The sequence below is a fragment of the Solea solea genome, chromosome 8 (assembly GCF_958295425.1).
Source record: "Solea solea chromosome 8, fSolSol10.1, whole genome shotgun sequence".
In the NCBI taxonomy this organism is placed as follows: domain Eukaryota; kingdom Metazoa; phylum Chordata; class Actinopteri; order Pleuronectiformes; family Soleidae; genus Solea; species Solea solea.
Window position 1 is genome coordinate 16,223,455 of NC_081141.1, and position 22,808 is coordinate 16,246,262.

General features: G+C 40.0%; 4 protein-coding genes across 4 annotated transcripts; 3 read left to right on the forward strand and 1 right to left on the reverse strand.

The window, feature by feature from the left end:
• Window positions 1-32: 32 nt before the first annotated feature.
• On the forward strand, window positions 33-1,664 carry avp (arginine vasopressin). The gene is made up of 3 exons (XM_058636978.1): window positions 33-334; window positions 870-1,074; window positions 1,163-1,664. Exons 1-3 carry the CDS (start codon window positions 215-217, stop codon window positions 1,297-1,299), a joined length of 462 nt encoding a protein of 153 aa, XP_058492961.1. The 5' UTR covers window positions 33-214; the 3' UTR covers window positions 1,300-1,664.
• A 2,734-nt stretch (window positions 1,665-4,398) lies between these two features.
• On the forward strand, window positions 4,399-5,655 carry ccl27a (chemokine (C-C motif) ligand 27a). Its single transcript, XM_058636610.1, has 3 exons — window positions 4,399-4,558; window positions 5,009-5,123; window positions 5,247-5,655. Exons 1-3 carry the CDS (start codon window positions 4,495-4,497, stop codon window positions 5,356-5,358), a joined length of 291 nt encoding a protein of 96 aa, XP_058492593.1. The 5' UTR covers window positions 4,399-4,494; the 3' UTR covers window positions 5,359-5,655.
• Window positions 5,656-9,876: 4,221 nt separating this feature from the next.
• On the forward strand, window positions 9,877-14,718 carry slc35d2 (solute carrier family 35 member D2). The gene is made up of 12 exons (XM_058636908.1): window positions 9,877-10,258; window positions 11,107-11,140; window positions 11,648-11,734; window positions 11,818-11,885; window positions 11,981-12,052; window positions 12,295-12,363; window positions 12,463-12,565; window positions 13,101-13,193; window positions 13,275-13,342; window positions 13,415-13,493; window positions 13,619-13,701; window positions 14,243-14,718. The coding sequence occupies exons 1-12, from the start codon at window positions 10,131-10,133 to the stop codon at window positions 14,370-14,372; spliced, it is 1,014 nt and encodes a 337-aa protein (XP_058492891.1). The 5' UTR covers window positions 9,877-10,130; the 3' UTR covers window positions 14,373-14,718.
• znf367 (zinc finger protein 367) lies at window positions 14,716-21,008 on the reverse strand. Its single transcript, XM_058636909.1, has 5 exons — window positions 20,434-21,008; window positions 18,814-18,964; window positions 18,181-18,300; window positions 16,916-17,054; window positions 14,716-16,806 (listed from the first exon to the last, which is right to left on the reverse strand). Exons 1-5 carry the CDS (start codon window positions 20,713-20,715, stop codon window positions 16,548-16,550), a joined length of 951 nt encoding a protein of 316 aa, XP_058492892.1. The 5' UTR covers window positions 20,716-21,008; the 3' UTR covers window positions 14,716-16,547.
• Between the last annotated feature and the right edge of the window lie 1,800 nt (window positions 21,009-22,808).

A 22,808-nucleotide genomic window follows, 5' to 3' on the forward strand; every position in this document is an offset into this window, starting at 1 on the left:
AGACACATCTGCCGCGACCTCTCGCTCGCCAGGTGTCCTTCGCGCGCCCGCGCGTGTTTGTGTGGATTGGAACGGCACGACACTGACGTCAGACTGATACGACAGTGTCAGTCGCTTTGTCGCGTCCATGTCCGTCCGCTTATAAGTGAGGAGGGCACCGCGACATCAGTCAGACATCCAGCCAGGCGGAGGACACACAGGTTATCCAGCAGCCATGAATCGCTCCTTGTTCCCGCTGTGCGTCCTGGGACTGCTCGCCCTCTCCTCCGCCTGTTACATCCAGAACTGCCCCCGAGGAGGGAAACGAGCGCTGCCGGAGAATGGCATCAGACAGGTGAGATCCTTTTGCTTTATTATTACATTTTAACTTTGTAAAGTAAGGAAATTCAACTTAAATTTTACGTTTTTCAGAACTACTGAATTGAATGGTTAGAAATTGAAATATCAGATGTGAAGATGAAAAAATCTGTAAAATCATTCTGAACTGCCGAAGAAACATCTTTAAATACAGTTTATTATAGTGTGAGTGGAGTAAGTGTGCAGCTTCTAATAATTTACTGGCCATTTTGCTGGTAAAGACCACGATAAAAGTCAAACTTTTTTTTTTCTGAGAAGTACGCAATTAGATAAACACGTTTATGTTAAAATTATTAAAGTTAATAACCATTATAAACCAGTTAAACATGTAGATAAACCATGTTAAACAGTATTTAAGAAACTGCTTTCAGGCAAATTCAATGTGCATTACCAATAGTGACAATAATGAATATATAACAAAATGCTCTGTTCAAAGTTTGGATGATGGCAAAATAAATGTCTGGGTTATATATATTATAGAGCCTGATTCACATCTCCGTCTTCTCCCTCAGTGTATGCCATGTGGCCCCGGAGACAGGGGCCGCTGCTTTGGCCCCAGTATCTGCTGTGGAGACGGCCTGGGCTGCCTGCTGGGCTCCTCGGAAACAGCTCACTGTGTGGAGGAGAACTACCTGCTGACCCCCTGCCAGGCAGGAGGGAGACCTTGTGGAGCAGAGGGAGGACGCTGTGCTGCTTCAGGTCTCTGCTGCAACTCAGGTACAGTCTCCAGTATGTGTTTTACATGTTTGGATGTGTTTGTCCAGGTCCATGTACACAGGTGTCAATAACATTTCCTTTTTCCCAGAGAGCTGTGCTGTGGACACTGACTGTCTGGGTGACACCGAGGCTTCAGATCCAGGCCATGGTTCAGCGGGACGCTCGCCCACAGAGCTGCTGCTCCGCCTGCTGCATGTGACCAGCAGAGGACAGACTGAGTACTGATGGAGGCTCCTCTGCTCCTCAGGGGCCACAGAAAATCAACAGAAATCAATCCACTATTCCACTATAAACCTTGACATTTCAAACCTTGAACCAATAAAATACCAAGTCCCTCTTGATCCCCTTCTGCTGTGCTCATTTAGTTTGGAGAGCTAACGTCAAACTTGCTATGGAAATGGAAACATTAGACTTTGTGTTTGCTCCCTAACGTAGAAATGTATATACTAATGCACATACTGTAAACAAAAACCAAGTATGGCATCGCCATCAACTCTGTAAATAAGTCAACCACTGGAGATTAACATCAGAAACAGATGCCTGTGTATGACAGGTGAATGACAATGAAGATGAAAATGAAAGAAACAATACAGACTGTGTCCTTCTCTGGTTTCTGTTCTGTTTATCCCCAGCTTGTGTGTATGTGTATGTGTGAAATAAAATCGAGTAGCAGGAATGCATTGTTGCCCACCACATGTATCTTATTACAAGGATTTTTGGCCACACTTCATCATATTTTCTGGAAATAAAGGTAGAGCAAAAGGAAGAAACGAGGCGTTGATGTGGATCTGAATTGAAGAATATACAGTATAGATTGTACTGAAGTTTTAATTTTTACTTAAGGCTCTGATTGTGTAGTTGGCTATTGGGGCCAGGTCTAATGAAGAAATGCTTTCTCTAAATACTTCAAAATCAATCATCAAAAACCTACGGCAGCAGTCGACCAAAGTGCTGTACAGAAGGGTCTATGTCCAAAAATACATAACTCGATGAGAATAAAAACAATAAAATTACAGTAATCAGTAAAAACAATAAAACATACAATTTGCATGTGCTCATTTATGAAAGGCCAGAGAGAAGAAGTGGGTTTTAAGGGAGGAATTTAAAGTCTCTAGGGTCTGAGAGGTTCTTATATAGAGGGGGAGACTGTTCCAGAGTCTGGGGGCAGCCGCAGCAAAGGCCCCGTCACCTCTAGACTTAAGTCTGGTTTTAGGAACCTTCAGCAGCTGGTTGGTCAGAGGACAACACATGCAGGAGCTCAGAAAGTGGCAGCGTATTGAATGAACTGAAGGCGGTTGAGAGAGGATTGGTCCAAGACAATAATCTAATCTAGATGTAGCAAAGGCATGGATAAAACTTTTCAAGGTCGATCTTAGAAAAATAGGACTTGGTCTTGGCTAAGAGGCGGACTTAGAAAAAGCTTGTTCTCACAGCAGCACTGACCTGCTTCTCAAATTTAGGAGAAAACATTTTGAAATTTCCTGACTAAAGGTATTTGAAGGTCTTTAACTGCCTCTACAAAATGCCTTTTGTCAATGAAGTGGTGAAATTATTCTAATTCAGACTCAGTTTTGACAATTTCAAGGAAACCAATGGTTGCACAATATACACTTCAAGGATATAGCCAAAACACTTCAACTTTATTCTCTATGGTTTAACTTCATTATTGCTGTTACATGCCCAGCAGGGGCATTAGGTTTGTTTTCTTGTTCTCTTCTCTCCTCTCTCCCTCCCCTATCCTTCCACCAGGTGCTGATCAGGATGAGCACCTAAGAGGACATGAGGCCACTGCCTTAACTTCTGCCGACTGCCCCCAACTAGTGTTGGCTGGTGCAGAAAATCTTGTAGTGTGTGCCCAGCTTAAGCTGAAGCATACTCTGACCTGGGTATCCATGCTCTAACCACGACCTTTGCTCCTGGTGACGGTCTCTCCACACTTACCACCGTTGTGTTCAAAGACAAGTGCATTGGCAACGTTGACCCCTGTAGTTCCATTGTCATTAAATTGAGGGTCCACATCAGTCTGGCTTTAAAGGCTTGTCTACCTAATCCCACATCCTGTTTCAATTTGAGTTAAACTGGCAAATGTATCTATAAAACAAATTTGTGTCTAAAAGCGAAAACAAAAAAAGGACACGGCTTTGTCAGATTTGATTGGTTTAAAGGCAATTAAAGGGTGATTGTTGTGAATTATTTATTGAGTAATCCACTAGATATGTTGTGTATCAACACGTCTGCTCTGTGCCGTAAAATACCCGGTCTGTGTTGTCGTCTGTATGATGATTGAAAATGGATGTTTCTGCCAAATGTGATGATGCGTGTGTATGTCACATTGAGCTGGAACAGGACGCGGGACTTCCCACCCTACATTTGACAGTTTAACGGTTGCATGTTTCAACTGATTCATCAAAGAACCTTTTTGTTGTAAATCTTATTGACGATGTCTTTTGTTTTCTTTCATTTTTTCTTTTTCTTTTTTTTCATTCAGATCTGTGATTGCTCTCCATTGTCACGTCCCCACTACTTGGGATCAGGTATTTTAGAGCTGCATGTTGTTTGTGGGAAAAACCAACCAAACACCACACAAAAGACTTCTTTTATTTGCTTTGCTTTTGACTGACGGCTCCTCCACTTTCCAAGTCACTAAATAAACATCCACTCAGTCTGTCATTTGTGCTCCCCGAAAAAAAAACCCTCCCCTTGGGAACCAGTTGGATATTCTTTTACAGTCATTTACTTAAGTTACTTAAATGACTTGTATGTTTGCATGTTCAGTGGAATTGCACAATATGCAGCTGAGGTCTGAAAGCCACACCTGAGCACGACATGAATAAGACAATAGAGCGACAGGCTCTGTCTGCAGAGTTGGTTCAACGTAATGTCATCACTTTAGATCTAACTTGGATTTAACAGCATGAATTCATTGATGTTGTGATGATTCTGTGATGGGCCCTTTGTTCATGCCAAATGTCACATTTGATTTTGCACGGATCATATAATCGTGCTAATTTGTCTTAGGTATCTTACGTTCACACTCACAGCGCCTACATCACTTTTTTGTTTCGTCTGCTATTTGACGTCAATGTTTGTTTGTTTTAGGTGTTTTTTTTGGATTTGGCAGGAGGTTTTTTTCCAGAATAGTCTTATTGTGAGATTCTGGCGTGGAATTATCTGAGCGTTGGTTGGTATCCATCAATCAATTGCTATTCGGAGAAAGGTTATTATAACCTGTTGGAACTTGTCTGAGTGTAGAATACCAGTATTACACACTCACACATTCAGAACCGGGAGCCAGGTTTGAAAATGAAAGTTACAGTTGTTTTCAACAGCTAGTCTAATTACAATTGTGCGTGTGTGTGTGTCACAACACAGTATTTAAGCAGCGGACGCGACTCTTCTCCACTTATTTGCTCTGCCATCATGGATCTGAAAGTTGCGTTTGTGATTGCTTGTCTCTGTGCGTTGGCAGTCTCCTCCACTGAAGGTAAAAGAAATATTGGTTTTGGATCAAATGTTCCTGTTCATAAGTCATGTGCATGCTTTTATTCAGACATTTGATATTGTTGTAAAGGAAAGTAGAAGTTTATAATAACCATTTTTGTCACCATGGTGCCATAAAATAGAGCTGAGTTAGAATATTAAATATTAAATGATCAGAATGTGGTTGTTAGTGTTCATTAGTTATTTTGTCAGGATCATGGCAACTTCCAACTGATGCATGATCTGTAGTAAATATAAAAGTAACATTTTAATATTGATTTTAATGCAATGTGAATGTATTTCTATTCATTTTGTAAAGCATTTTGAGTCGCCCTGCATGAACAATACTATACAAACAAACTTTTATTCAAACATGGTAGCCTAACATAGGGAAATGTTCATCAATTACAATATTCTGTTATTTAAAACCTTTTTTTTTACTCCTCTTCTCTAGCTGCCCTCCCGAGATGCTGTTTCAAAACGACGCAGATCAAAAGGCGTTGGCTGATGAAGGTGGAGAGATCGTACGTCCAGCTGAGCAGTGGCATCTGTGACATCTCTGCACTGGTGTAAGTGATGAAGCTCAATAAAAGAGCCTCGGTCATGTCATTTTCACACGTTTATTGTGGTCATTCGTAGCATTTGCTATGTTCTATGTGCTTCTAACCATCTTTTCCTGGTGCTTTCTCCAGACTTTACTTGCGGGGCAGGAAGACGCCAATATGTGCTCCTCTCAAGCAGAAGGCAGAGCTGGAGAATGTTCAGTGGGCCATGAATGCGTACAAGATCAATGCATCGCTCTGAGATTTGGAATGAAAAATCTCCCCCAATTTATCTGTTACTAAAGCTGGTGTGTGTGTGTTTGCTTGTTTATTGCAGTTCTACTTATACTGTATGTCACTGAAATCACATGATGTTGAACTCCATGTTACTGAGTTGAATATGCTTTAAGAAGAAATAGTGAGTTGAGAGAAGATTTGTCATGGCATGTTTGTAGAGGCTCACTGACGTAAGCACAAGACAATAGATGGAAATATGTGAGAGAAAAAATCTTGACTTGTTTCAGTGTGTTTCACAAAAAATAAAAACTCTTCAACTTCACTGAGCTCATTGAACTGATGTGTGTGTTATAGATCATATTATTAATTCTATATTTGATATGGTTCTTCCACTTGAATGCATGTTAATCTTCTACAGACCTCACATCTGACATCTGTCAACTCTCAGCGATGACAAAGGTTCAAACTGAGAAGTCAACATGTGGTTATTGTGGTAATTTCACTCGAATCAGCGTCTTTAACACATTTGGAAAAACTTCTGTAGGCTACGTAGTCTCCATTTTTTGGCCTGTTTTTGGACATTTAGTCCAAATAAGACTCAAACAAATGTTTGATACTGTTCAATTTCAAATTTAACATGCAAAATCGAGTGTTTTTTTCTAAATAAAACTTTATTTTTTTCTTCATTTTTAATTGTTAATATACTATCTTAACAAGCAGTAAATTGTAGGTAAATTGTAAATGTCCTCACAGGACATTTTCTGGTTGAAATAAGCAAAGACGGACATTTTGAGGTTTAGGTCTTAAAGGATTAAGGTGATTTTGAACATGGTTGTTGATGTTTGACAGGCTGGTTTGAGTATTTCACAAACTGCTGCTCTACTGGGATTTCCACACACAACCATCTCAAGAGAAAATATCCAGTGAGCAGCAGTTTTTTTTGCTGCAAAAAAAAATGCCTCTGTGATGCCAGAGATCAGAGAAGAATGTCCAGACTGGTTCAAAAATGATAGAAAGGCAACAATACTCAAATAATACGCACCTCAACCAATTCTTACACACAATCTCTGAACGCACAACAAGTCAAACCAGACAAGCTAAAGCAGCAGAAGACAGCAGACAACAGACGCCTCTCCTGTCACTTTATGTGGTGTCCTGTGTACCTAATAAAGTGGCCAGTGAGTTTAAATGCAGTGTCTTGTTTAGTCTGGGGAATCATTAGCCTGTATGTGAACCTGTATTTGGCTGAATGTAAAGAACCCAGAGTCACGACGTCGTACATAATCATCGACAACGTCAAGCAATTAATCAGTGTTGTGAACTCCTCAAGTTTCAACCCGATGTATCAGGTTGTTGTCGCATTAAATCTCTGTCATTCCAACAGGAAATGTCTTTGATCTGCCTTGAAGTAATTCAAGCTCTTAGATTGACACAAATATGCTCTTCTGTCAATGTGTCAGAGCGCGTGTCTTCAGCGGGGATTTGTCAGTCTCCTCTTTGACCACACAAACACAAGTTTACTGCCATCACGTGCGAGACATCGGCAACTGTGCTTGAGACAACAAAGTAGAAGTTCCTGGAACACACATAAAAAACATATCACAGCTGTTCATCTGTGGTCTTATACTGTCATAGTCCTCCAGGCACAGAGATTCATTAAAACTCTTTTTTTATTATTCTTTAATTTAGTGTGTAAAAACAAATGAAAGATTACAAACATGACCCGTCTTGTAGTATCTCTTTCGTTTCTTTCTCTGTGTGTGTGTGTGTGTGTGTACTCTGTGTACTCTGTGAGAGTAATAAACTCCAGCCAGTGATAGATGTGTAGTTTTTCCTGCCTTTCCAGATTAATACTTGCAAAAGTAAGGGCAAGTCGAGTTTCTGCTCTAAGAGAAACTGAAACTGTGTCTTGGCCGTGTCCGGCCGCTCATTTCTTCAAGATCTTTAAATGTAATACTTGCACACACATCAACAGCGTCCTCTAGTGGATCGTATTAGTAATATCTAGATGTATCAGTCACCTCACATTCTTGAGAAAAGTGTTTTGCTTTTTCACTTTTAGAGATTCTCAAGTTGAGCATAAATGTACTGCACAATCAGTAATTGAGTCAAATAAAATAAAATTAAAAAAAAGACATACAGTGCCGTGTGTGCTGGGATACAGTTAATTAAACTTACAAACATACAGTACACTGTACTACAGGCTTTTATATACAGTTAGTCGCTAAGACACTATAAGAGGAAACACTTACTAGACAGTTATTATTAGTAGTAGTTATATTACACTTTTGTGGGAATTTACCATAGTTTAAACCAGGGGTCTGCAACCTGCGGCTCTAGAGTCTCATGTGGCTTTCTTGTAGAGACAAAGGTGCAAATAAAAGTGTTTCGATGTTTTGTGCGTCACATCCAAATGTGACAAACTGTATTTATTAAAATAAAGTGTGTGTATATATATATATATATATATATATATATATATATATATATATATATATATGTACATATATGTATCAACAACTTTATACATGATATTATCTTCATTTTAAGGGTTTTTTTGTGGCTCCAGAATAATTTTATTTGGGTGGAGAAGTGACACAAATGGCTCTTTTCATTCTACAGGTTGCAGACCCCGGTTTAAACTGTCCATCTGGATCACACAACGTCAAAACAGCTCGAGCTGAATGGAACTTTCGTGCATTCAGTGGTAAAAACATGAGGAAGTGTCCTAGTGCCTCGTTCATTTGTGGCCTCTAAAGGATGGAGGGCCAGATTTGATAATGTGAAGAATCCCAGGGGGCCACTGGTCCTTTCAGACCCTTTTTTATTCATCAGTTAAAGTTACCTACAAATGCACTGTTTTCTAATAATTGTATTTCCATTGTCTCAACTATCATTTTTAAATGACAATGTAGTCAAATCTAAGCCACACAATTCTGTCTTTCTTTCATATCTGGATATATAAGATGAATGCATGTTTCTGTCTGTCTGTCATGGCTCGGTTGCAAACCCGGGACTCTGGTTTCAATGCACAACTCCTTACCAGCTGAGCTAATCTAATAGGGATGACACGTTACCGGGGCCGATTTTCTGTCCCACTCCGTCCCTAGCCATAAATAAGACATCATAAAACCAAAGCTGTGGGCCTTAGAAAAATCTGACCGAGGGCCATGATCGGCCCGCGGGTCGAACTTTGGACATGCCTGCTCTAGAGCTAAATATAAATTAAGAAATTATTGTTTCTAAAGGCGTGTCTTTCTAGTAGAGAAAAGTGATGCAGTGTTCTATAAGACGCCCTTACAACGTTGTTTCCTTTGGGTGTCCTTCCAGTCAAAGAGGCTGTCGACATGACGTTCTCCACTCCCTACATGACAGTGTCCCAAAGCGTGTCCTTAGAGGAAATGATAGACAGTGCTGTATAGAAAATGCTGTTATGACCCTGGGTCTTTGTTATTTGCAGTTCTCTCCTCCTTTGTGCGTGTGATGTGGGTGTGTCTTTGTTATCGTCAGTCTCTCGGGTGGATGTAGGCAACCAGGTGGCTCACCGTGAGTGGATGAAGGAATGTGGGGGGGCCTGGACTATATAAATCTTCCTCACTCCTTCCAAATTAATCCTTTGTCTGTGTAATCCAAACTGAGGTTGTAGTCGTTAGTTATAGGTAAGTTTCATGTCTTAACTCTTAGTGCTCATGTGGCACGGATCTGTGCCACAGGCTCACTCTTGGTAAGTTGCCGTGGGAATAATACACAACTCCTTATATGGACATCCTCGGGAGGTGTTTGTAGGTCACATTTTTCCATAATCTTCTGTGTTGTTTAGTCAGAGTTATGATAAACTGTCCCAAACAAAAGTCACACAGTAGTATTTTATTTTTGTCCATAAAAACGAGCCAAGCGAACTTTGAACTGTGCCGTATTTCCAAATTTCACAAATTCAGTGCAAGTTTAAACATTTTTAGCACTTTTTGCTCAGGTGTGTTTATATAGTCGGTGAAAATGAAAAATAATATGGCACATTCTTATAACCTCTGTATATACGTTTTAACATAGTAATGGGGGGAAAAAGGCAGTGTTTTAAGGGTTAAGGTAAGCGGAGTAAGTTGTTTTTGTGTAAACGTCTCTCTGTGATAGAGAGTGAAGCTGTGCTGTTAAAATGTTATACAGGTGTGTCAGAATGTTGGAGAAGGTGCCCTTTTAATCCCCCCCCCCACCCCCCGCACTTCTACTTGTCTGTGTACGCCACTGCACATGGCAAATGTAGCAGAAGTAACAGAAATGAGGAAGTTAGGAAAAATACTAATAACAAATGACCAAAACAGAGCAGAAATAATACAATTGTAATGCAGTTAACAAAGATGAACTAATTAAGCTAAAAAAAAAAAAGTATACTAATGAGGTACATTTTAGACTAAAATAACTGATAAATAAAGAAAATTAAAGAAAAATGCACGAGAGTAGGTAAAAGTAAAATTCAATTTAAAGTGAAGGGTGGGGAAATTCTATGTTTAAGAACACATGAAAGGCGGAAGAAGAACCAGAAATACAGCGGGAATATGGCGATGGAGAAACCAGGAAATGAGTTCTCGTACATTTTCGTTCTCGTTTTAGTTAAGCTTAGGTTGTTGATGGAAAGGTGAGGTTGAGGGTGAGGGACAACTGTGAACTGCATTATGTAACCGTGTGAGGGACCTCCCACCTGTTCCCTTGTTCCTGTGTGAACGCTGAAGACTCGAACAGGAAACGACGACAGGAAAAGTTGCTGTGCATGAATCACAGTCACCCCGACGTAAGAACACGATGCCTGATAAAACATGCCCGGGACTTGCCGAGCACTCTGCCCTGCTACGGCTCACCTCCGCCGTGTTTTACGCCGGCTGCTCTTTGCTCATTACGGTGGTGAACAAGACCGTGTTGACGAGCTTCAGGTAGGTGGCGCTGTGTCCAGCCGCTGTCAGCATTTCAAAGTGATACCCTGAAAACACGGCGAGTCGGTACAAGAATTTACGAGCTAATTAGAACTTGATTATCCTTCAGCACTTTACTGTTATATATAATTATGTCAGTGTCTGATCATTCACACACTGTGTGAAGGCAGTCGGTGGGAAGTGGTTAAACCTGTATTTATTGGCAATACATGTCATAATTATAATAAATAAACTATCTTGCGCGACATGTCATACGTGTGTCATACATACCGATATCTGCAACGTCATTCGTACTGGTCAAAACTGCAGTTACAAATCTCCACAATTCAGTTTGGACTGGTCAAAAAGATGTCACAGACATCCGTAATTCCGTTTTAACTGGTTACAAAGATGTCACAGACATCCGTAATTCAGTTTGGACTAGTCAACATGACGTCAAAGACATCCGTAATTTAGTGTTACTAGTTAAAAATATGTCACAGAAATCCGTAATTCCGTTTTTTCACCAGTCAAAATGACGTCACAGACATCCGTAATTTAGTGTTACTAGTCAAAAATATGTCACAGAAATCCGTAATTCCGTTTTTCACCAGTCAAAATGACGTCACAGATATCGTCATTCAGTTTTTACTGGTAAAAAAATGACGCCATAGATATCGTAATTCAGTTTTACTTGTCTAAATGATGTCACAGACATCAGGCATTCAGTTTTACTAGTTAAAATGACGTCACATATATCCATATTCCAGTTTTTACTAGTAAAATGAATGTCAAGATATCAGTAATTCAGTTTTACTCGTCAAAATGACGTCACAGGTCGTTTGCTCATAATTGTGTTGTTTTTACAGGTTTCCATCCTACATGTGTCTGGGAATTGGCCAGGTAAGTAATTCAGGTGTAGATGCGTGTCTGAATTTCAGATTGAAAGTGACGACCCTACTGACTACTGATACGATTACATTTACACCTATAATTGGACTATTGAACTGAAGGAATTTATTAACTAATGATTAGTATAATCCAAATGATGTGTCACAGCATAATTCTGTCAACGCATACAACACATAAATACTATGAGAGTTACTTCAGATGCGTGAAATGTTTCTGTGTGTATGCGTGATAAGTGTCTGTCGTTTTCTGTCCATAAAAAAGTTTAAAACCACAATAAAACGGTTTCTTCAAATTTTACAAACAAATCCGTTTTTAATATTCTGATATTTGTTGTGATAATTATCACTACTGATTTGAAAATGTATTATCCTGAGTTTTTTTTTGTCATATTATCCAATTATTAATTATTTGGTTCACAATGCTGTTTGCATTGTGTCTTGTTCCGACTCTTAGGTCTTAATTTGATTAATATCAGAAAGTGTTTGGTCCTTTTTTCAGATGATCACCACTATTGTTGTCCTTTATGCTGCCAAAAGGTGCAAACTTGTCCAGTTTCAGGACTTTGACAAAAGTATTCTTATAAAGGTAAGCATGTTTAATTTGTCCAAACATTTATTGTTTATCTGTTTTCAATTTGCAGTATTGTAAGTTTTTTATGTTCTCGCCAGATGTTCCCCTTGCCTTTGCTGTATGTTGGAAACCATATAACAGGACTGGGCGGCACAAAAAAACTCAGGTTCACCCACTTGGATGTTTTCCCAATTCAGCAGTCATTTGATCTTTTTTTTCCCCGTTTTGTGCTTTCACGTGTGTGTTTTTGTTTTTTTCCAGTTTGCCCATGTTTACAGTATTACGGAAATTCACCATATTGATGACAATGATCTTGGAAGTATACATACTAAGGTAATGCATATCTCTGAAACAAACATTTTATGTAGTTCCTTTTAGTTTTAGTTTTGCACTCTTATAGCTATATTGTGCTTTTCTTATAGTAATTGAAAATATCAGAGAAGATAAGTCAGGGTAAAGTCTCTAAAGTGGTCATTTATGTTAGAAAAATGGTCAAAAAGCCTTATTATCTGGCCTTTTTGTGTCTCCCCTTTTTGATTTTGCTCTGAATATTGCACATGCATTCTTTTTTTCAGAAAAACCTTCCCAAATCAGCTAGTGTGCAGTGTTGTGACGATAGTATTTGGTGCCATGGTTGCTGCGAGGTATGCATTTTTTAATGTGTAGCTGGTAACAGATTAATAAGTGAACCGGGTGGAAACAAAACACCTCCACTAACTTTATCTTTTTCCCTTTTCTTTTAGTTCTGACCTGGCTTTCGATATTGAGGGCTACACTTTCATCCTCCTTAATGATGCCTTCACTGCCGCCGGCAATGTGTACACTAAGAAGAAAGTTGGCAATGAGGTACCACCCCCCAAACTGTAAATAGAAAGTATTTGTACAGCGTCGTACAACTGTAGGTGTGGCTAACTGCTTCATTTACTTTATGTTCTTATTAGATTAGAGCAGGATGGGGGAGGGATCAAACAGGTTATGTGTCCTACTATGTACATTATAATAAACATTATGTATGTCAATTCAAAATAGTCCGAGATACTTAACTTAAGTAGGGATGGGAATCGGTCCGATACGGGTCAAAATCACTGCATCGGATATTGGAGAGGTACAAATTTAAAATCCGATACATCGCATGCTGCACTTTGCACAGACTGTGAAAAAAATTATGTCTCTGGAATGACTCAGCTCAAATGACTCAGACAAGTGTCTTTCAGTTAACCCTTAACATGAACATGTTCTCGAACTAATGCAGAAGCAGGACACGGCAGTGTTATCAACATGTGAAAAGCTTTTTTATTTTATTTTTAATCTGTTTTGATATGTAGAAAGTAGAGTGCGACTCCTGGCAGAGCGCTCATTATATCTTTCTCTTTTTCATCAGGGTCTTGGGAAGTATGATGTGATATTTTACAATGCACTGATCATCGTCATCCCCACTATCTTGGCAAGTGCATTTACTGGAGATTTACACAAGGTAAATGTAGTAAAAGATACTTTGTGTATATACCGTCTGCTGTATTTCCTATTTGACTGCCTTACATGTTTTTACCTTCAGGCAGCAGACTTTGAGAACTGGTCCAACGTTACATTCATTTTTTGTTTCGCCTTGTCCTGCTTCATGGGGTATGTCACTGTTATCAGTTCAAACTCTTACATTACTATTAGCCAGTCTCTTAAAGTCATCTTTTTTTTCAGGTTTGTGTTGATGTATTCCATAGTCCTGTGCAGCTATTACAACTCTGCGCTCACCACCACAGTCGTCGGGGCAGTAAAGGTAACACTTGACAGCACGTGCTTATCTGTGCAGAGGTTGCCCAATCCTCTCTGCGTTTGACAGCTGTCGTCCGTTCAGTTTCTGTCAAAAGTACCGTTAAACTAACTATTGGAACTTTTCCCCAGAATGTTGCAGTAGCCTATATTGGTATGTTTGTGGGCGGAGACTACCTCTTCTCTTGGACTAACTTCATAGGCCTCAGCATTTGGTAAGAATTTGAGTTGTTTTAAATAACTTTGGTGCAATTAAACATATTTAATGACACATTTACACTAATCCAAAGACCTCATTGCAGCTCAGTTGTGTACAGGTTCGCATTAAAACACCTAAAGCCGGGGTCTGCAACCTGTGGCTCTTCGACGCCTCTGCAGTGGCTCCCTTTAGCTTTGAAAAAATTATTCTTTCTTTCATTATGTCTTTCAAAGCTATTTTTAGGGATCAAGGTGATCAATGAAAGTGGTTTAATATTTCATCCACTAAAATATGCGTCACATCTTGTCCATGTCTACGTCAAATGTGATATTGAAAATGTCCCAGAACCTGACAAACCTGTTTGAAGGTTCATCCCAGCTGATGATGAATGAAAACTATTTTTTAGATTTCATAAATGCAAAAAAGAATGTATATATACATATGTGTGTATATATATATATATATATATATATATATATATATTTATATATCTCAAAGGTACATGGCGTTTTTTCTGTGGCCCAACTATTCACTTTCTTTTATATTTTGCTTTGCAGTATGTCCGGAGGACTCTTGTACTCGTATCTCACCTTTAACACCAAATCATCTGGAGATTACACACAAGGAACACAAGACATAAAGATTGACATAATCAAAGACTCAACAGGGAGATACTCCACCAACTGAATGGACAGTGTTGTAGCATTCACCACTGGGTGGCATCGTTCTGCTTCATATTGGAGAGCTAATTTAAAAGGTGTCATTTGCAGTGGGTACAGATGTAGTTAAAGGGGTGGATTTGGGGTTTTTTAAAATTACTTTTAACACTGTGAGATAGTTCATTCTTGTCAGTTTCTCAGGAAATATATTATGCACTTAAAAAAATCAGCGTTTTTATGATCAATGAGTTTGTAGTTTGGTCCAGATAATGAATGTTTTCATTTATAGATTTCAAGAGACAATGAAGGATTATGGAGTGATTGTAGGTCCAGGGTTGGACTGAATAAAGTGACTAAGTCAGAGTCAAATCTGAGGGTCAGGGTTCAGTGAGTGTTTATTGAAGACCAATGATATAACAGTGAGGACAGTTTGAGAAATCTGAGTAATTAAGTATCTACCAAGCAAGCATGCTCACTTTATACATGTCGCAAACATGAAAACTGTTGGAGGGAAAACTGAAACTAAAACTCAACATCAAAGCTTTCTGTAAATTGTGCACACTCAACATTCTAACAAAAACGTGTATATATTAAAATGCCATAATCTTCTCAATCCACAAAATAGACTAAGGGTTAGAAATGCTTCAAAATATACTATAACTGGGTACAATAAATCATTTGGTGTCTTGATTATCAACAATTACGCCTTCCAGTTTCACCGTAACTCCACGAGGGTCATTTGTGAATCTAAACAAATTCAAAAATCACAGCTAGAGACCGACAGGTTGTTGTTAAGCAGGGCAGTTGTGAGAGGCATCATACAGTGTTGAAAGGATGTAGTGTTGCATTTAATTTAAAAAAAAAAAAAAAATTATTCAAGCACTACAGAAGTCAATTTATGAAAAAACGGGTGCCACTTTTCTAAATAAGTACAACAGCCCCAATCTTCAGTGCATTGCAAGCTTAATCCAAGACCATGTATTCGATGCAGTTAAGTGCTTTATCAAAACTCTTTTTTGGGATGTCTTACATTTATGTAACATACTTTTGGGGATTTTAGTTCAGAAGGAATCCAGTTCCCTTTTCTCATTCAATGACTCAAAAAACAAAAAGGTTAGGTCAGTAAACACTGTCATAATTGAACTTGTTGAAATGTGATAACAGACGTCTGTGACGCTGTGACTGTGTCATAATTGATCTGCAACCTTTTAATATAAAAGGTGACTTGACATCCATTGTAAAACGTGTCCTGTCTGGTTGTTAAACAATGGCCACTTCCCTTATAACTATAAGGAAACTGTTAAAGTGGAAGTAAGCCATGTCCAAAAGGTACTCTTGACCTTAAAACCACTCTATTGTCATATTAGCTCGACCCAGAAGGCAGTAGGTAGTCAGCGTAGGGTGGATGTTTCCCTCTGTAATTGTTTGTTAATATATAGATACTGAGACAAGTGGCATAGTGGTAAACGCTTGGATTTATGTCTGATAAGATTAGGCCTGCAATGATCACAAATATATTGAAAACAAAAATGACCATATCACATCATGATTGATCAACGCTCCCCTGACTGTTCTTGTCTTTTTTTTTTTTTCCACTGTTGCACACCACTTTTTTTAGAAAGAGTAAGTGCACCAGTGAAGCTGAAATTCTGATCCACACGATTGCAGGTGAAACCTTGCTGGGAGCACGGCGAAAGTTGTTTTTTTTTTTTTAAGAATGCAACTTAACATTTCCTATGTTTTGGCCACACCCTGTATTCTTCTGTCCATCTGAGCTTATCCACATATATACGTCAGTCACACACACTTTTACACTCACAACACAAAAACTCGTTACCATCAAAGTGCAAACAAAACAAATAAAACATAACAGGTACTCTCTCTTTGCCCGTAGAAGACAGAAGAAAGAAAGACATTCTTCATATCGTCAAATCTACAATTATAGCAGCCTAAAAGAATAAAATGTAGGATGAATAAGGTGCTTTAGCTTGTGCCTTCCTGGTGCTGGGGGGTGCATAACACTGATCTTGAGCCAACTCTTTGTCAAAGTCTGGTTTCACAACTTTATGGGACAAACTAAACTAGTCTTCGATCTGTGTTTGTAAATGATTTTTTTTTTGTAGCTACAGCACATATTGCAGGAAGACAGGTTGGGAATGGAGGTCGGGGGAACAGGGTCCACAATCTGGAAATGACCAGATGCTCAGGCTGACAGGTTGTTGGCCAGCTCAATGAGTGCCAGAGCCCCATGGAGGCGCTCTCGTTGCTCCTGGAGGCGCCGCTTGGCAGCTCCTCCCTGGTTACCCTTCTCCTCCTCCACGATTTCTTCCTCTTCCCCGTTTTCTTCATCAGACTGGAGAAACTCCATGGGATCCTGCTGCTCCTGGTCCTCGGCTCTTGGCTTGCCCTGTGGCTTCATCCTGGTGGTTGTCGGGGCCCGTTGCTCGCGGGTTCTCCAGTACCTACAAAGGACAGAGACGATCGTATCAAGATACAAAGAAACCAGAACAATGACACACCCTGCTAGATATTTCAAAACACTACGCAACAGAACCGTGTGTTTTGACCTACTTTGCCAGCCACTCTGCCACCGCCTTGTTATCCACAGACTGGGCCTTTCCCTGGCCCTCCTTTGGTTCCTCCCTCTTCAGGCGGGAGAAGGGATGCTTGGGGCAGTGACGGTTGGCATGAGTGAACCGATTGCCACATCCTTCAAAGAAAGCAACAGGTAAACATTTAAGGTAAAGTCTCAACATGTGCAATTCATGAGCAGTTTTTGCCGTTGTTGTTACTACAAAGCAATGCAGCGTTTCTTTCATAAGCAATGAAAAAGTCAGGAAATATGATTTTCAGTGAGTACACTCCTGATCATGAAGGGGCTGAAGGGTTTGTTTGTAGAGGTGTATAACTATCAAACACAAATTGTCTGTCTGTTGTAGCCATGGAATAAGCCTTTAATATGTACTTTAGACAAGGCCCTTGCTTCACAGGGGCCGCCATCTTGTGCCGTTGTGTTTCTACGACAGCTAGTATCTAGAATAACAAAATAATTGCCCGTGACACATATGACCATGCCTGCTTGCTTTTTGTGACCAGACACATGGTGTAAGAGACAGATATGTGAGCTGCTGCTGCTGCTGAAAACCATTTGTGAATGCAAACAATATTTAGCACTCTGCTAATTTTATGTTCTTTTTACATATCCTGTCCGGCCCGCGGTATCTCAGTCATAAACACACATGCAATACTTTTATTTTGAAAAGCCTGACGTATGGACGCACGTATCTGCGTCTGTCTGCACAGCAACAGGTGACGCTAACCAGTTACCCCTGGCCCCCTAGAAATGTCGGCTCATGTTAAAAAAAAGAAAAGTTGTCAACAAGACATGGACTGATAATATTTCTTTACAGAGTGCAGGTGCGCTCTGTGCGGGGGGGTGTTGTGGTCACTGCACTACACCACAGTACTATAGTATAATAGTATTCAATATATAGTGTAGTAATTTGATATTTTTAATAGAGTTGGTTAGTAATTGTGTTTATTGTGTGTTTGAATGCTGCCAAATGTACACCAAAACTATACAATTTACTGCTTTTTTAGATAAAAAGAGATCAAATTAAATTAAACATATTCAAATTGGCCCCTTGGGGAAAATAATTGCTCACCCCTGCTGTACTCAGTTTTGTGATTCTCGGGTACTTTCCAAACTCAATTAAAGCCCCACCCACGTCACATTGACCGAGCCACTTTTCTTGCCATCGGAAAGTACCGTTTCTCAACGTTTGACTGGCTAGTTTGACAGACACCGTGTTGCTTAGTTAAGTGTTCAAATCTACCTTTCTCTGAGCAGACAAAAGGCTTTTCCCCAGTGTGCAGGCGCTGGTGCGTCTTCAGCTGACCACTCTGGACAAACGCCTTACCGCAGTTTGGGTAGTCGCAGAGATAAGGCCTTTCTCCTGTGGAGTAACAGAGGATATTGTTTAGGTAACAGCAGTATAATGGTTTTAAGAAAGTCTGTAGTTACTCCTTAGTCCTTTTTAAATGATGCTCACATGACGAATATTCAAAACTGCACCCTAAAGCCTTAAAATGTAGAATACAGGGGTCAATAATCGATAACTACATCATCACACCCCTGTTTAGTAGGGATGAGCTAATCCGAATCTCACTATTGGTATCAGTCTGATACTGGCCAAATCACTGGATTGGATACAATGGTTGTTGAAATGGCTACAGTTATGGTTAAGTGGTAAATATGTCAACACAGATGTGTTTTAACAGTTTTAACAACTATATCGATATCAGTCGATGCTCAAGGCTGTGATATCGGTACTTGTAAAGATACAGCGTTATCAGGCTGTCCTTACTGCGTACACTGGGGTTTACATGACCATCCCTGTCTCTTATACAAGTACAAATAGGCATTATGGTGTCACAAGACCACCTGTCTTCCACACAGTGTGTCTCACCTGTGTGTGTCCTCTTATGAGCTTGGAGAGACTTCTCTCTGGGAAACACTCGGTTGCAGATGTTACAGCGGATGTGGCTGGACGAGGTCTCTCCCTCGTTGATCAACTCCCGAACTGCGTCAGCCCGCGGGCGGCCTCTACGGATACTGTCCTGACAGCAAAAATACAGATTTTTACTTTTATATTCCCTGACTTTTGGGTCACCAAATATCTTTGCAGGATCCCTATATAAAAAAGTATGGGAAACCCTGGGCTGGAGCAAACCCTTGAAATTGAAGCAAAGCAGCAATTACTGTGATATCATTTTCTTTAATATCAATATAACAAAGCATCTATATACTGTTCATGCATTGCACAAACACACTTTGTTCTCCATAGAGAAGTTTGACCTTTATCATTAAAAATCCAGGATATCTGATTCAAAACAACTTTTATGACACATATTCCTAGTTTCACTCGTGACTTAGTTCCCTGCAACATTATTTCAATCGTTCTTCCCTTCGATGTGCTCACATGTTACCATTGTTGTAATGTAACAAAGTACAAATACTTTGTTACTGTTCTTAAGTACAAAATTCATGTGTCGGTACTTAACTTTGTTATTTATATTTCTAGCAACGTTACCTTTACTCCACTACATTTCCTCTCACTATCTTTGCGACTCATTACCACCAAATAAAATCAGAAGAGTTGGTAATGGTCTGTATTTATATAGAGCCTTTCTAGTCTCGATGAGCTGCTTTAAACTGCAGCTTTGCCATTCACACATCTTTCATATTCATTTATGCACTTCAACGTGGGGTTAAATGTCTTGCTCAAGGTCACATATAGACTAACAGAGCCAGAAATTTAGCCCACAACCTTCCAGTTGAAAGACAGCTCACCCTTCCACTGAGCCACCATGGCTCAATCCTAACTCCTCACTCTTTTAATACTAATTTACTTCTAAAACTTAAGTGCATTTTATATCAGAAAATGACATTTGATACTTTTTCATATTTCATATACTTTAATGAAACTTCTACCAAAGTCATTTTCTGGAAAGACACTTGTACTTTTACTCAAGTACCCCTGAAAGGTGCTTTAAACAGGGCTGCACGTTCCACCGCAGCACATTCGTCCATTATAATTCATCCACATCCGGTGCATTTTGGCGCGCTGCGGGCGTCATAAGCAGCTGCTCTACATCCAGGAAATAGCTGGGGTTTAAAATCCATCATGTCACACCCTAATGCGCGGGCGTTTTTTAAATGACACACCACCTCGGCCATGTTAGGAATCAAATCATAACTTAACGGGTCATGTTTATAAAAAAATATATAAAAAAATAATAATAACCCATATTCATATCTCTATCATATTAAGATCCTGTGATCGCACCATGTGGAAGAGTTTGACTTATTAAAAGAAGCCATATCAGACATGCGCCCTTTCCCTCTCTTTCCCTCCAGACTTACTCTTACTAGAACAGTAACTACACTTGTTGCTGCGCGTTACATGTGTTGTTACACTGGTGTTGTACATTGTTGGCAGTTAAGTCAACACTACAGAAGAGCAGCGGCTACTTTTTCACCGCAGCTCAGTCTGGTTACATTGTACACATGCGTGTTTATTTCTTACCTTGCAGTGGTCAGGTGAAGGAGACGTGTCCTCCTCTCTGGCTGTCTGGGTTCCTGTAGGGGACGACGCTCCGCTCACAGAGCCGGGGCTCAGAGTCACGTTGTGGGCGTTCTCGCCCCACTTCCACGGGTAGACCATGAAGTCGCTGAAGCCGGGGCTGGTCGGCGTCATCGCCTCGGCTTTCCTGGGTTTGATCGGCGTGGTGGTCTTGATGACGGAGACCAGAACTCTTTTGGGAGAGTCGTCGCAGAAAATAACGTGCGGATGCTTGTTATCGGCCATCGTATGAGTGTATGTGTGCGTCAAAAGTGCGCTGTTAGTTGCAGATGCAAGGCAGGGGGGAAAAAAGTTAGATTGAAAATTGATAAGTAAATATAATAAATAGAGCGGCTTTTTAATCCGGAGTAAATATGTCCTTCATTTCCAAAGAGGAGGCTGGGGAAAAAAAGGTGTCAGTCTGATCCGTTGTTCGCTACAAAGTCTCCTCAGAAGTTACAGTCAGACGTGACGATGACTGCAAGTTTCCCTCTGCCTCATCTGGACTGACCTGTGTGCGCCCACAAGAGCGTTGCTGTCCCGCGTTGCAAAAGCGCGCCCGAGCAGACGACTAACCAATCAGCGACACGGATCACGTCCCACGTGTCAGGAGGCGAGACAGACAGCCAATGGGAGCAGACGGTAGAGTCCACGTAGCGAGCGTGTACAACCAATAGGCAGAGCCGGAGCAGTTCCGGGTGCTGGTGATTTTGCCGAGACGTTTTCTACCAATGAGATTTAAACGCTTGCCTCGCGCTCTCGCACGCTGACATGAGTGTCGGCCAATTAGAGCGAGCGCAGCGTTCGTCCCGCCCACAAGACAGCCAATGAGAGCGAAGGGCGGTTAATTTTACACCCGCTCACCGAGCAGATGGCCCGTTCCCGCGCTGACGACTCTGTTTATGTTATTACATTTTTGGGTGGTCAATTTAAAGGGAAAGAAAACGGTGGCTCAGTGGCGCCAAAGTTACGTAATCATTTCAGGGAGGAACAATGGCTGCACTGTGAGTCTCACCAAGACAAAGAAATTAGTGACTTTATCAATGCTAGTTGTAGTGAGTGTGTTAATGTATAATGTAATGTATCAATACAATACATTATTATTCATTCATTTGTCAAATTTGGCAAATGTACAGGAAACAAGCAGGTGTCATTGAAGTACAGCATCAAATATTGTGACTGAATAATTTGTGGGTTTATAAGACAGGTGCAGCAGTTTATATATACTTTATGTATATAATACTTTTGTATGCTTCTGTAATGGTTAATACACCAGCATGTAAAAGCTCTTTAGCCAACATATATTTGGCTTAGTACATATTTTCAAATGTACTGTTTTACAAAAAAAACTGAACAAATTGTAAAGCACTTTATTATGTCTTTGTTAAGATGTCAAATTATTTACATGCATTCCTGAACAGAAACATTAGTTTTAGTTAGTTGAATGTTATGCCTTATTCATTTCTGACTTCTCAGAGAAGAAGCCCAGTGAGCCAGCTCAAATACATTCTTTTAGTTTGATTTTTAGTAGTAAGAGGCGAAAAAAGATCATACATTTATTTTCAGCCTATTTTGCAATAAAACCCCCCAAAAAGGAGTGGCTGCATCATACAAACATTGGAGTTGTCCAACCCAGGATTACAGAGATTCATCAAGGATAAATGAGCAAGAAGATAATAAATAAAATATTTGCCAAATAAATAACAATAACATTTTCAGTTTTAAACAGGTTTTCAAAGCTTTCAAAAACGTTTTCACACTTTTATGACTGGTGGTATATGAGCCAGTGTTGTGCGACTTGTTTTGTGTCTGTTATTAACATATTGCAGAAGTGATGCTTGCTGAACTTAATCACTCCATCTATTGCCAATTTCTGGTCCACATGTGGCCTTAAATTACAGGAAAAATGCATGTGTTGTCATCGTGTCCAGTGTGTGGTTGCAGTTATTCACTGTGGTGCAACAGAGACCTTTCTGTTTGTGTGTGTGTGTGTGTGTGTGTGTGTTTCCGCCTCATTCCTTGTGGTTTGTCTGGATGCTTTGCCCGGGGATGGATAATGAGTCAGTGGGCCCCTGGACACAGCCTGGAAAATGGCCCCCACTCCACCCTCACCCCATGCACATGCCATCCATACACTCACACACAAATAAACAGCAGGTACAAAGATTGCACAAAAGAAAGGAAAAATAAAGGAAAAAATATTTTGGTTGTCATGTAAGGAATCTCACAGATTCTCCCATATAAGGCCTAACACCATGTGCTTTTTGTCAGGCAACACCTGGCTAATAGTACTACTACTACTATAATAGTACTACTACTATAATAATAATAATGGTGAT

Bases quoted from the DNA above. Each gene is read 5' to 3' on its own strand.
- ccl27a (XM_058636610.1), top strand. From the start codon at position 4,495: ATGGATCTGAAAGTTGCGTTTGTGATTGCTTGTCTCTGTGCGTTGGCA. The intron at 4,559-5,008 runs GTAAAAGAAATA...CCTCTTCTCTAG, and splicing joins GGCAGTCTCCTCCACTGAAG to CTGCCCTCCCGAGATGCTGT. The intron at 5,124-5,246 runs GTAAGTGATGAA...TGCTTTCTCCAG, and splicing joins TGTGACATCTCTGCACTGGT to ACTTTACTTGCGGGGCAGGA.
- znf367 (XM_058636909.1), bottom strand. From the start codon at position 20,715: ATGGCCGATAACAAGCATCCGCACGTTATTTTCTGCGACGACTCTCCC. The intron at 18,301-18,813 runs GTGAGACACACT...GTTACTCCACAG, and splicing joins TCATAAGAGGACACACACAG to GAGAAAGGCCTTATCTCTGC. The intron at 17,055-18,180 runs GTAGATTTGAAC...CTTTCTTTGAAG, and splicing joins TTTTGTCTGCTCAGAGAAAG to GATGTGGCAATCGGTTCACT.
- slc35d2 (XM_058636908.1), top strand. From the start codon at position 10,131: ATGCCTGATAAAACATGCCCGGGACTTGCCGAGCACTCTGCCCTGCTA. The intron at 10,259-11,106 runs GTAGGTGGCGCT...TTGTTTTTACAG, and splicing joins ACCGTGTTGACGAGCTTCAG to GTTTCCATCCTACATGTGTC. The intron at 11,735-11,817 runs GTAAGCATGTTT...TGTTCTCGCCAG, and splicing joins ACAAAAGTATTCTTATAAAG to ATGTTCCCCTTGCCTTTGCT.
- avp (XM_058636978.1), top strand. From the start codon at position 215: ATGAATCGCTCCTTGTTCCCGCTGTGCGTCCTGGGACTGCTCGCCCTC. The intron at 335-869 runs GTGAGATCCTTT...CTTCTCCCTCAG, and splicing joins CGGAGAATGGCATCAGACAG to TGTATGCCATGTGGCCCCGG. The intron at 1,075-1,162 runs GTACAGTCTCCA...CCTTTTTCCCAG, and splicing joins AGGTCTCTGCTGCAACTCAG to AGAGCTGTGCTGTGGACACT.